Here is a 13,156-nt window from a genome sequence, read left to right as displayed (position 1 = left end):
TTTTCACAAATAAATTTAAATCCACATTTTAAAGCCAGTGATGGCTAATTAATGAAGAATTTAGTTGAAGAGGTCTAGTTTTACGACATATGGCAATCCTACTCATTTTCAACCCCACTAGTGTGTTTTCCTAAATTATATATATTCATATACATATATATGTATTCACAAAAAATATGTAGTTATATAAAATTTGCTGAAATTCATAAATTATCAGCAAATAATTTTTACTATTAAAGAAGCAGCTTGCCACTCTGTGCGACGCTGATAGCGTCAGTAGGGTAAGGTGAAAACATAATGAAATAAAATACCTTACAATAATTTCTCTCACTATGACAACTTTTTCGAATGAAGTTAAATAAAAAGTAATAGTTTGTTGACAATAAAAAATAGCAAAAAATAATTAAAAAATTAGAAAACGTTTCACCTCTCAAAATATTCGGAATAAAACGCAGTCGCATAGTGTTTAAGCTTAAAATCCAAACGCGCAAAGTTTAATCACCCTGAAATCGTCCGATTTTTGTCTTTTTCTCCACGCTACGTGGTCGCCACAACCACAGCGCCTCGTAACGGTTTATTGCAAATTTGCCTTTTGCATAAATTAATAGATACAAAGAAGAGTGAACGAAAAATGCGTTTTACCGCTTTGCAAACACTGTTTATATGCACACATACATACCAGACAATTATGTACATACATTCATAGGGATTTAGATATGTAAATATTTAATTTGTTGCGCGCGAATGTGCATCGTGCGTGCGCAGTGTAGGGCGACGAGCATTGAACCAAACGACAAAGTGACAACGTTGTAAAAGGCAATAGAAATTTCTGCATTTTTTGTGCAATTTTTGGCAGCGAACGCGTTGGCCGACATATTTACATACATATATTCATATTTCGTTGCAGAAAATGCAATTAATTAGCGCTTAGAGCTTGCACCTTGCTTGGTAAAGTGAAAAGCAAAATGAGGTAAAATTGTTCAAAATACTTAGTAAAATATTTTCTGTAGTGAAAATGAGCTATGAAAATACAACAAAAGCTACAACATTCAATAACACGTATTACGTTACGCGCTGCTGGGAAGCTTCCAGAAGCCGCACCTTTTCACTTAAAACAGTTTCTTGGCTGACTGCCTGAAGACTCTGGCACAAATCCAAACAGGTACTTATATGCCATATAAATATATGTATGTATGTATATAACTAGTATTATATACATACAAAGTATGTACAAGTATATGTATACCGATAAACTTTATCTAAGCTCTGTTGCCATTTGCATAATCTAGTGTTGCAGTTGTTGTTGCTCTTTACTGATATAATGCGTTGTGGCAGCGCCTGTATTACAACATTTTGTTTTCCTTATGCATTTATTGCTTAATTATTGACAACTATGTTGCAGGTATGTATTTTTATAGATCGATTTTTTTTTGGGGTCTGCATATAGTCACTTGTCTATTTGAATTACTATTTTGTAATTATTTAGAAAATGCAATGCCAATTTTAAAGATAAGCTGTAATTTCTTTGCACACATATCGATGGGCAGACGACACAGTTGCCTTGAGCACAATAGCACTGAAAGCATTGCAAATTGTTTTAAAATATCTGCAGCAATAGGTTAAAATAGCTTAATTTTGATATAAGGATTTAAAGTAAAAATCTGGACATACATATATTACAAAAGTATTTATGATTGTAAATTTGTTTTCACATTGGACGAGTAGTAATACATGCATATGCATATATACCATAAATATAAATATATACAATTTGCCACCAAAGAATAAATATTGCATTAACCCTATTTTTTTAAATTAGTCTAGAGATCTTTTTTTTAGTTTGGTTATGTACCAGGTAACGGTACCGGTATGTAGTGAGCGTTAAGATACAAAATTGTTTGTAGGGAACAATTGTTGTGAAAGAGACTTAATTTGCATCTGAAGAAAAGTGCTGCAGAGTCGCATCGAATGCTTGTCGAGGCATGTGTTGAGCATGCTCTATCACAAGCAACATTCAAAAGATGGTTTCAACAGTTCAGAGATAATGCTTTTGATGTGATAAATGAAGAACGTGGAAGACCAAGTTTGAAGACGCCGAACTGCAAGTAATATTGGATGAAGATGGTACTTTAAGTCAAAAGCAAATGGCAGCCATGATAAATGTTGCACAACAAATAATTTCAGACCGTTTGAAAGCTATGGGAAAAATCCAAATGAGTGGAAACTTGGTGCCACATAAATTGAATGAAAGACAAATGGAAAACCGAAAAAACTGTTGAAAGTTTTGCTTTAAAGACATGAAATAAAATCAGTTTGGCATCAAATTGTCACTGGCGATAAAAAGTGGATTTATTTAAAGAATCCTAAACGGAGAAAATCATGGGTTTATCTGGGACAACCATCAACGTCGACTGCTTAAACGGATTAATTCGGTAAGAAGGCGATGCTCTGTGTTTGGTGGGATCAGAAGGGTGTGGTAAATGATGAGTTCCTAAAATCTGGTGAAACTGTTAATACTAATCGCTACAGACAACAAATAAGCAATTTGAACTATACATTGATCGAAAAACGACCAGAATGAGCCAGAAGACACGGCAAAATAATTTTGTTACACGACAATGCAGCTGCACACTAAAAAAGTTTTTTAATATTTTCTGTGGAATTACTTTTACACCATAGGAAAATTGTAGCTCGACGGATCCCACATTACTTGGAGCTTTGGACATCAAGGGACTTTTTTCTGCCACTGTTAGCTCCAGACAGGTGAAGGAAATTTAACTATATCCTTGGAAAACCTTCAGTAGGGCTTAAATCATATAGTATAAATTATATAGAGTGCTAGTAAGGCTATAATTCAAGACACAAAGTTAGAGGCACTTGGATGCTAACTCTTAAAAGATAACATTTTTTTTGGAGTTATGCAACAACTATTACTGAGAAAACATTTTCTGAGTGTCATTTGTGTCTAAGATATGGTCGCTTCTTTATAAATTTAAATATATATATATTTCATACAACAAATTGCTATTCGAACAAATTAAATTATTTGTATCTTTATATGTTGGTATATTTATATAAAAAAAACTTGTTTTTCACCGCTTGTTTACCGCTTTTTGACGCATTCATTATGAATAAATAAATACGTCAGTATGTCATATCAAATAGAAATCAATATAGCATAAATAAAATAATTACATTTTTATTAAACGCCATTTTTTCGCAACACGCTGCCCTCGCTTAACAGCGACACATACATATAGACATATATAATATTATATATATATTTACAATAACTTATATACTTTTTTAATTAGAATTTCATAGGTTTAAGAAATCTTTGTGATAATATGTTGTTTATTGTCTCGGCATATTTCAAATGATATAATGGTTTTACTTTTTTTTGTTTATAAATTAATAATAGGTGCGTTCTTCACTAATTACAACAAGTGCTTATCTATATTTAAAAAAAATCAGTTTCTTCGAAATTGCAATTTTGTTGCGCTCTGACGTCGAAAAACCGAAAAAAATTACTGTCATGAAACCCGTTAACCGAAATCTTCGTTGCCGTAAACTTTCACTTTGCTTGCATATACTGCTTTATTATTAAGCACTACGTACATACTCGCATATTGTCACGCTCTTCTTGACATTATTTATTTAAATTGATTTTCGAAATATAGCAGTAAATATTGAAATAGCATTTGTTTCTAAATATTTGATTTCACAAAAGCAAGTTCTTTTTAGACTGCCAAATGTCTGCTTTTTGGCGTTCACACGTCAACATTTTGGTAGAAAATAGATTCAAGGGGCAACGCAAGCAAATTGACATATATTATAGAAGATGAGCAAAGCAAATTAGGCGATTTGTAGTGCGGAAAGGCAAAAGAAGCAACGCAAACGAAATATTTTTAAAAGGTAATAACAGCAATGGGACAAAAGAATATAAATAAAAATAAAAGTATGAAAACAAAAAAATGGAAAACAAAAAATTAGAAGATTTCAGAAAAGAGCATATTGTTAACAAAACAAATACTGAAATCTCAAACGTACATATGTATATCTAGACAAACTAAAGCAAGCAGCAAAAAATATCTAAAAATATGCAATTTGCTGCGGAATATTCTAGTAAAATATTTTAAAAGGTCGAATTCGAAATATATATTATATTTTTATGTATCTGAATGTGATATTGGAAAGTATAAGGTAAGTGTAAACACTTCACAAAAATAGTGTCTTTATTTACATATGTTTGCTCCCCGGAGTTATGACTGATGGCAAATGAATCATATTATTTATAGGGCAACATTTAGTTATATAAAAATATGCCAGATCTTCAGAGAAATAGTTCATTAAAAAATAATGTTCTTTTACGGAAGTGCAATACTAAGAGTAAAGAATTACTACGAATTTTCGAGAATCATTCTTTTTTTCGAAGAAAATATAACGGAAGACGATTTATCTTTTATTATTATATTTTTTTAGTTCAGAAAATTTTTTAGCACAATATATAATATATATAAGGGTGTTGTGGAATCCAAGACAGATTTGCGTAGTTTTCAGAATTGCAAACCAATTCTGATTTTCAATGGTGGTATCAGATTCTGCAACACCCCTAATCTTGTTTGTTATATATTTGCGACTTCAAGTAAACTATATTCAAACTCAAAGTATTATTAAATCGCTCTTTAGATTTTGAGTCGTTATATCATGGTGCGGACGAGGTTTGTTCGTGAGATAGAAACTTTCGCAGTTGATATAGTATAAAAACTTCAGAAATTACAGAGATTCATTATTAAGGTATTACTACTATGTGATCTCTTGATCATGGATCAGAAATTCAAAATAGTATAAATAAAGTTTATAACAAATGTAGAAATAGATCTGTTTAATGAATGAAACTTCATTGTGGTCGTATCTGAGCTAGTAATACCGAACATCCAGTCTACTTAAGAAGTTCGAGAAAAAGTTTTGAATCATATTTTACTATCAAATATAATTCAAATGCTTGGGATGGGCACAATTGAGCGGGTTCATAAACGTCGGTATATGAAGAATTAAGCACAGTCAAAATAAAATTTATAAGCGGAGACGTCTCAGCGAAAAGTCAACTTCTCCGGGTAAATGGGGTTCGATTTCGCATAATATACGGATAATGTTTCGTACCTCCACAATAGTGTGTGTTCGGTAAAAATTATCATGATGGTTTTAGGGTGGAATGGTGTAGTCTTATATGGATTACATTTGGAAGGCGTAAAATGATCATCACTAAATATTTCTACAAAGCAGTTAAATAGCTTCAATTTTTTTAAGTATAAGTTGTTTGTCGAAAGTTATTTTTTTCGAAAACACAATATGAATATAAAGACTTATATAAAGTTAATTATAAAAGAGATTAAAGTTCAAAGAAGAGGTCCGCATTCAAGTTTACAATAAGAAAAATTATTTTATGCAGGAAAAAGTATGAATAAGTTTTCGCCTAATTTTTGCGTTTGAAATATTTCGACGATGAAACTTTTTTGGTTCATTTTTCAGGTAGATAAATATGGGTATTAAATATGGACTTTAGTACTGTTAACTAGTTTTTAGCCTCGACTTATTCACCTTGCATACATTTATTCATTATTTTTAACAGTTTCTAATTTAAATAAGTATAATTAGTTACGTGCATAATTGCGAATAAGGTTATTGCATACTCATACTCCTCATTTAAGTATGTATGTATGTATTTACTATATATTGAGCAACTAATAATTACCTTCTTCTTAATATATTTAGCAATTTTCGAGAGCTTTATCGCTTTGACATTTATTTTGTGCGACGTTGGCTTACTCGCCGGCGGCATATCGAATTTGGGTATTTTTGTTAACGACTCAATTTGATTGCAACTCATCTTGACTGAGCTTGAATAAATGTTTGGCGCAAAACACAAAGAGCACGTTTTATGGCTTATTTGCAGATTTTTTTTTAACTGTGATCAAATTTTTTTGCTTTTTTTGTTATTTTTTGTTTGTAGTTTTGTGTGATTTAAGTCGAGCGAATTTAGAATATATTTTTTATTTAATTTTAAGTAAAATGCAATAACTTGTTTGGTTTTGGTAGTTTTTTTGCAAAAAATTATGGGCGTTTTTGAAAGTAATTTGCAAGTTTGCTTCAAAATATTTTTTTCATTAATTTCTAAGCAGTTTTATGCTACTAAATCATGTAAAAATTCACAACTTTATTAGTGACTAAATTTATTTGACAAGGCTTTTGCATTGATATCACTACTTTATTGAATTGAATTTTCTTTAAATTGAAAGCAGTCACATTTTCACAATTTCTTCGTTCACAAATTCAACCCACAATTTTGTATGCGAGCACAGACGCTTCCACAAACTTGCTTTGAATGAGCGTGTAGTGAAAAACAACTTGAATTTCTAAGCTTTACTTGCTAAAGAGGCTTGAAAGCGGCGCAAGTAGATCGCTTAAAATGTATTTTTTGTTTTAGCAAAAATTTACTTCAATTTGCTTAAATAAATAATAAACTTTTTCAGTTAAGTACGAGCATTTAGTAAGTTTTGACAGGCGAAGTGCTTTGCTGCTTGGCAGGTCGTCGCGAAACGCCGATCGTTAATTGAACGTGTGTGAATAATAAGAAGCACAAATTGTGACTGAATGAAATGTTTTCGAAAACTTCGAAACGCTTCGTCGGCACACAGCGATGTGACGGTTGCCTAGTGGTCAGCGTCGGTCTTCCTAGAGCAGCGCGATCGTGGCAGCAGCGAATTCAAATGCAATACAATTGAATAGACAACACAAAACATACATACTCGTATATATGTACGTCGTATGGGAGGCTTGACAGTGCTCCCCACATATTAGGCAAATAGCCTGCATGCCGCGCAGCCAGCTTGTCGGCTTAGCGCGCTTTTGAGTGCTCGAGCGAGCAATCGACAATGTTGCAGTTGTGACGATCGTCACAATCGTGGCTTCGTCGTTGCAGTTACTTGTTGCAGCATAAAATATTTACAACAAAACTGAAATTTTTACTTTCTTTTTGTTGCTTATCAGCAGTGCGCTGTTGACTTTTGAGAGATACTATTTCGCTCTCGCATTTTTACATGCAACATGTGGTCGAACTCGCAAGATCTCCAATTGAAACTACAGAGCATTGTTTGTCTAACAAGCAATATTTAAATGAAACTATTAGAAGCTTTTTGGTCAGCATAGACGGCAGCATCTAGTGCATGCCATACAAATAGACTATAGGTCATTAGATATTTATATATATGTGTGTGTAGATATATATATGTATATATATGCATAATATATATATACATAAGTATCTACACACATATATATTTTCTAAGTATGAGCGTACTTTTTCCATACTTTCTCAGTTTCACCTTGATAGCTTTTACAATTCAATTTCACTAACACTACAGCAAGATGTTTTAGACTGTCGAAATAATTTAAGCTCTATTTATGAGGTCTTGACAGGTTTTGTTTTCGATAAAGATTTAAAGCTGTTCAGAATGATAAAGACAGACAAGTTCCTGCCAAATGTAAATTCCAGAATATTTAAAACTTATGATAAAATGAGCCTTTTTGTTATTTGTTTTCCTTTTGTTCTACTTTTGGTATTTTTAGGCTGTTCTGAAACCGTTGTCAAAATATTTGTTGCTATAAATATGAAACAAGCCTTTGTCGTTATCAATGCATCTTATATTTAAAAAATACAGCTACATAATATACGACGGATCGCAAATTTATACTGATAATACAGTGGGCGAGGTCGTTTTATGGTGAATGTTGAGAAATCTCTACTACAATTGTTGAAGAGACCATATATTTATGGTTGTAATATGTAAAAAAACTAGAACAAAGTAGGGATCAGTCTGGAGATGAAGACGACTAGATATAAAGATAAAAGAGCCAACAAATATTTACCGCTTGAAATTTACCAAATCAAAAATATTTTTGTTAAAAGCACACGCTCGCGCTGTCGGCTTAGTGCACTAATCCACCACACCACAGACGAACTCACCACATGTGCTAAGTTTGAAAATATTTCAAAACTTGAATTTGGTTTGCAATTGAATATGCTCCTTTAAAGACCTATGAGATAGTCGAACTTATTATAATAAATTACTTAGTAAACTATATATGTACAATGTATGCTATTTTACCATCTTTTGATTACCAATTGTTTTCCTCACTAGAAAGTCTAATTATTTTTAAATGGCTTAGTCACGCCTTTCGAAACCAGCTTTTAGTTCTCAGAACTTTTTTTTTTTGACAAAGGAGTGCTCCGAAGCCAATCTAATTTGATATGGATATGCAACAACATTTATGTAATTGATCTTTATCGATATTCAAAAACCTTTTATTTTTTTTTTCATTTTAACGATACAAGAAATGTGAAACAAAAAGACATAACAACCAATCATCTACGAGACTGAGCTCAGTTCAATGAATCTTAAACAAACCTAGATCGTAAACCGAAAGCTTACGTGGTCTATACCAGCTGACTTTTCAATCAGACAACCAATTATACCATCCAAATTATTATATTTATTGGACTATGAATAAAATCGAATTAAGATCAGCACAAAATAATTCTTTTAATACAAATTTTCGATAAATTATCGGAAAATTGAGATAATTAGTATAAAATGTTGATCTTCTATTGGAAAATATGGATAACTTATTTAAAAATATCACTATTTTATTGCAAGAAATTAATAATTTATGGAAAAATATTGATATATTATTGTGAAAAATATCGATAATTTATTGTAGAAATCAATGATTTATCGGACAATTTATAAATAATTCTGAAATATCGATAATGACATATATATATATGTATATATCTATACTTATATATAACGAAGTAAAAAGATGCTGAAAGATATCGATTAACACAGTATGCCGTTAAGCCTTTGACGTTTTGTGTATTACAAGCATGGAGAAATGCAATAAATTTGAATTTTAAAACGATTTGACCGCTACAATGTTGCAAAAATTAAATATTGTAAATAGGCGTGAAATATATTTACATACAAACAGCTATACTTGTATGAATACGTGCAGAGAATAAACTGGAATGCATTCCTTTCCAGTCACTACGGCATGTAAGGGGTAATAAATTACGATGCGTACAAACTTGTACAAGGTGCACTGCGCCGGTTCGGCCATAAATCTATAAGTAAAGTGGGTAGCATCTTCACTTATTACTACTTTTTCTCTTTAGTTACTTGTAAAGATTTTATTAAGATTGCGTAACTTATTTGAATTTTCTTATTCTCTTAATAACTGCGCAAAATAACTGTAAGAGCCGACTTATTAAACTTAAACAATTATATTAAAGTGGAGAATTTATGACAGTATTGAAACGATGGCGCGATTTGCACTACCAAAAACTGGTCAAAACAGAATTTTTCATTTCATTTCAAAGTGTTCCGGGCTCATGAGAATGCCAAATACATACCTATATATATATATGCTATAGTTGACTTAGTTGAATAAAAATGTCATGAAAATATGAAGAACACTTTAAAATACCCTTAGCGCATTTCTGTTTTATACTTTTTTTGTTACAAATTAAATATTTACCCCTGCTCGACTGCCCGACCAAAAAACAGGCTTCTTTAGTACAGCTGCCTCTTAACTTGAAGGCTAAATGGAGGATTTTAACTTCCAGTTGAAATTAGCACTTTTATAAGCTTATAAATTTCAAGCTATTAGTTTTCATTAAAGTTGTGAGAATTATCGCATGTAAAATCCCAAAATTTTAGTTAAAAATAGAAAAAGACCATAAAACAATTATTACAAAAAAAAAAACACTTCAGTTAAAATAGTTATGTAAATATGTTAAAGAGAGTCAGTCTTACAAGCAAATATACGAGGGCGGTTAGAAAATAATTACTGATATGATTTGTGTAAAAACTTGAAATGCAACACTACTGCTGTCAATTCCTAACTGTTTCTTGTTAACCAGGAATAATGAAGGCCAGAAAGAGTAATATAAAATTTTTTTGAGGTAGTAACACTTATATAATTATAAAATTTATTTTTTACAATATATATGAAAATTTAAAACAAAAACAGTATATTAAAACGCATGAACCTTCTTAGTCAAAAATCACAGACTGCTCAAACCGTCTCGTTGTTGCGAGTTGTCAATAGAAAAGTTTATTGGTGTGAGTAAAAAAAAACAAAAGTTAAACACTTATTTCCATAATTCTACCACCAAAATGTAATTAATCAGGTTTCAGGAATGCTGCAATTTGCATATCGTTTCGTTTCACAAATTGTGGGGGCCACTATTGACGGCGATTGCTGACGACACCTTAAACGTCATTACCACTGATAGGCATTTTTTTTGTGGCAGCTAAATTACAACTATTGTAGCGAATAAAAGTTATCTGTGCAGTTTTGTAATTAAAACGTTATTCCAAGTCGTAAAATGTAAAGTATTTGCTAGACAATCAATATACAAGTAGTGTTGTAAAAAACTCACCTTTACCGTAAAATGCAGTTAATTGTATTGAAAATATTACCCCTGACATGTGAAGTGTTGCATTTGAAATAACACCGGGTAACACGTGGCGCGGTATTAAATAACCGGTAAATCTAATAACCGACTTAATTATGGCAATTGTAATTGACATCCGTGTTGCAATAATTTAATTGAATCATAGTACCATATACATAGCGGTGCTAATATAATATATGTACATATTTATCTAGTGTTTATATACGTAATAAATTGTTTTTTTTTTTTTTTGCCTAAGAGTTTTCAGAGCATAAATAATTATTAAAGATTATCATTCAAGTGCTTTAATCGAATTAAATTTTGAATCGATTTTTTAGTTTAACCGTACTTAAAATTCGATAGAAAGAGAATATTCGAGGACTAAAACTCGAGTACATGAAAATTATGTAGCAGGAAAACAATGTTCGAAATTTCAACAATCGAATATTTGAAATTTTAATCTATGTTTTTTTGTCCATAACAGAAAACAGAATGTTCGCAGATGAAACAATTTTTCCTACTAAAAAAAAGATTGCTTAGATATATATAATTTTTTTTAATACTTATTGATAAATTTACATGTTTTCGGATACTTTAAAATTAAGTATTTAGTTAATTAACATGATATAGTGAGATATCAATGATTGACTAAATTACGACTAAATTTTGTAAATTAGAGTCTCTAAAAGATCGCATGTTGAGATCGCTCATAGCGACTTTTCATTAAAATTCACTTTTTTTTCTACACAATCCAGGATCAGTTGGAATCTTCCTAAATACTGGAAGCCTTTGGCTTTTTGAATCATCATCAACGTATCAAACTAGTTTCGTGTTCCCACCATTTGAAACAGTCTTTGAACTGTTACAATTGCAATTGTTGTCACACCCACATAAGTCTAATGACAGAAGAAATCAAACTTCTGCAGAAGTCTTCCTTACAGTACACGCAACTGTCGCGACTTTAAATAAAATTTCATAATTATGTCGAAGAACATACATATTCATCATGCCTAAAAAGATTGCTCTTAGTTTTTAACAGTGCTGCGAACTGCACCCGAAACACTTTTAAGCCGCTAGCTTATGGCTGATGCGAATTCATAACACACGATTTGTTATATAAATATATACCTGCTGTTTTTTCTGATACGGTTTCGGGTTTTTTAAGCCGCAGACTTGTTATTTAAAAAACAAAGATAAATAAGCCACATTTGCGGTAATTATTGTTTAACAAGTGTCGGTATTTAAATTGAATGATTCAAATACAAAAGTGTGTGATAAATAAAACGAAATTTGTGCAAGAATGGAAGTAAATATTAGAATTATTATTTTTTTTTTTTTGATGTTGAAATTTTTCTCGAAAAAATCGCCATATTTTGTTGCGAGGGGAAAAAGCGATTAGAAATGAATTATTTTTGAGACTAGTGGGACTGCTGAACTGAATATATAGTTTTCTAAATGCAAAAATTCGATTTTTTTATGAAGCGAACTTTATTTGGTACAAATTGGGGAGATTTTTTCAAAACGAATATTAATCGTGTTTAATATTACAGAAAATTTTAAAAATAAATAGTAATTTTTTCGAAATTCGTAGATTTTTTAATTTGTAATTTAATTATGTCGATATTCAGCACAAAATATATTATATATATATGCACACATTTTTAAATAAATTTTAATAGCTTTAAATTTCGCAAATTTTTTTGTATAGAAATAACGATATTCGCTACAAATTATATACAAATATTAAATCAATTTCGTTTTGCATGTTGCAACAATTTTGTAGAAATATCGATATTCGTTATAATTTTTACAAAAATATATATTAATCGTTCTTAATTTCGCATTTTGTTTTTAAATACTAATTCAGTACAAATGACGCAAATTTTGTACCGATATTCGGTAAAAATTAGGCAGTTTTTGGAAAATTAGTCGTATTCAATTTGGCAGCATTAATTATTATTATTTTTTTTAATTAGAGGCGATAGACTGCTTACTAACTACCGAATAATTTCAAAATAATTTGGAATACCGAAAAGTATGGCTCACGGTTACAGAATAGCTAATGAATTGACTGAAATATTTATTTTAGAGGACCTTAACTTACTTAATTTTGGATTTCAATAAATTATTCATACGTTTTTCATTATTCATACCGTGGTCTCTTATAATTTTTATTTCAAATGTCTTTTTGTTATTATTGAAGTATAGAATTCTACATCATAATTATGTACTCAACATTTCAAACGGGTTTAAGAAAAAATACCTTGCAGGTAATAAAAATAAAAATAAAGGAACATAAATAAGCCGAGCAACAAAGAATTTTAGATTGCATAAAAGAGACTTAGAATGCCAAAAGCATGTAGAGCAAGCTATCAAAAAGCATTATAATAGTTATTTTTGGGGGCTTGGTGAATTGCCGAATACACAGAGCAAAGTGCGAAACGGAAAATACGAAAGTTAAATAAACATCTTTGTTACTACGCTCGTGCTTTGAATAGAGGCGTTAAATTGCCATTCATTTTGACTTAGACAAAAAGACTTGATTTGCCGAATATCAGTTCACTGCGACCAAGTATGTATAGCTAAAACATCTATTTGTTTACTAAGTAGATGTATATTGGCGTATGAGAAAAAGGC

At 30.8% G+C, this 13,156-nt stretch overlaps 1 protein-coding gene across 19 annotated transcripts in view; it reads right to left on the bottom strand.

The window, feature by feature from the left end:
• mtd (TLD domain-containing protein mustard) overlaps nt 1–13,156 on the bottom strand; it is a 224,961-nt gene that overhangs the window by 37,211 nt on the left and 174,594 nt on the right. The window contains exon 1 of one of the 19 annotated variants that reach the window (XM_014235922.3): nt 5,756–6,640. The exons of 17 other annotated variants lie outside the window; for them this stretch is intronic. In XM_014235922.3, coding sequence (XP_014091397.1) covers nt 5,756–5,890 — 135 coding nt within the window. In that variant the 5' untranslated portion in view covers nt 5,891–6,640. Of the gene's footprint in view, nt 1–3,195; nt 3,217–5,755; nt 6,641–13,156 lie in introns of those variants that run through there. One more of the 19 variants, XM_070107528.1, reaches the window with a different exon arrangement.

Source organism: Bactrocera oleae, chromosome 2 (genome assembly GCF_042242935.1).
Source record: "Bactrocera oleae isolate idBacOlea1 chromosome 2, idBacOlea1, whole genome shotgun sequence".
Classification (NCBI taxonomy): domain Eukaryota; kingdom Metazoa; phylum Arthropoda; class Insecta; order Diptera; family Tephritidae; genus Bactrocera; species Bactrocera oleae.
This window is presented reverse-complemented; position numbering and strand designations above follow the sequence as displayed.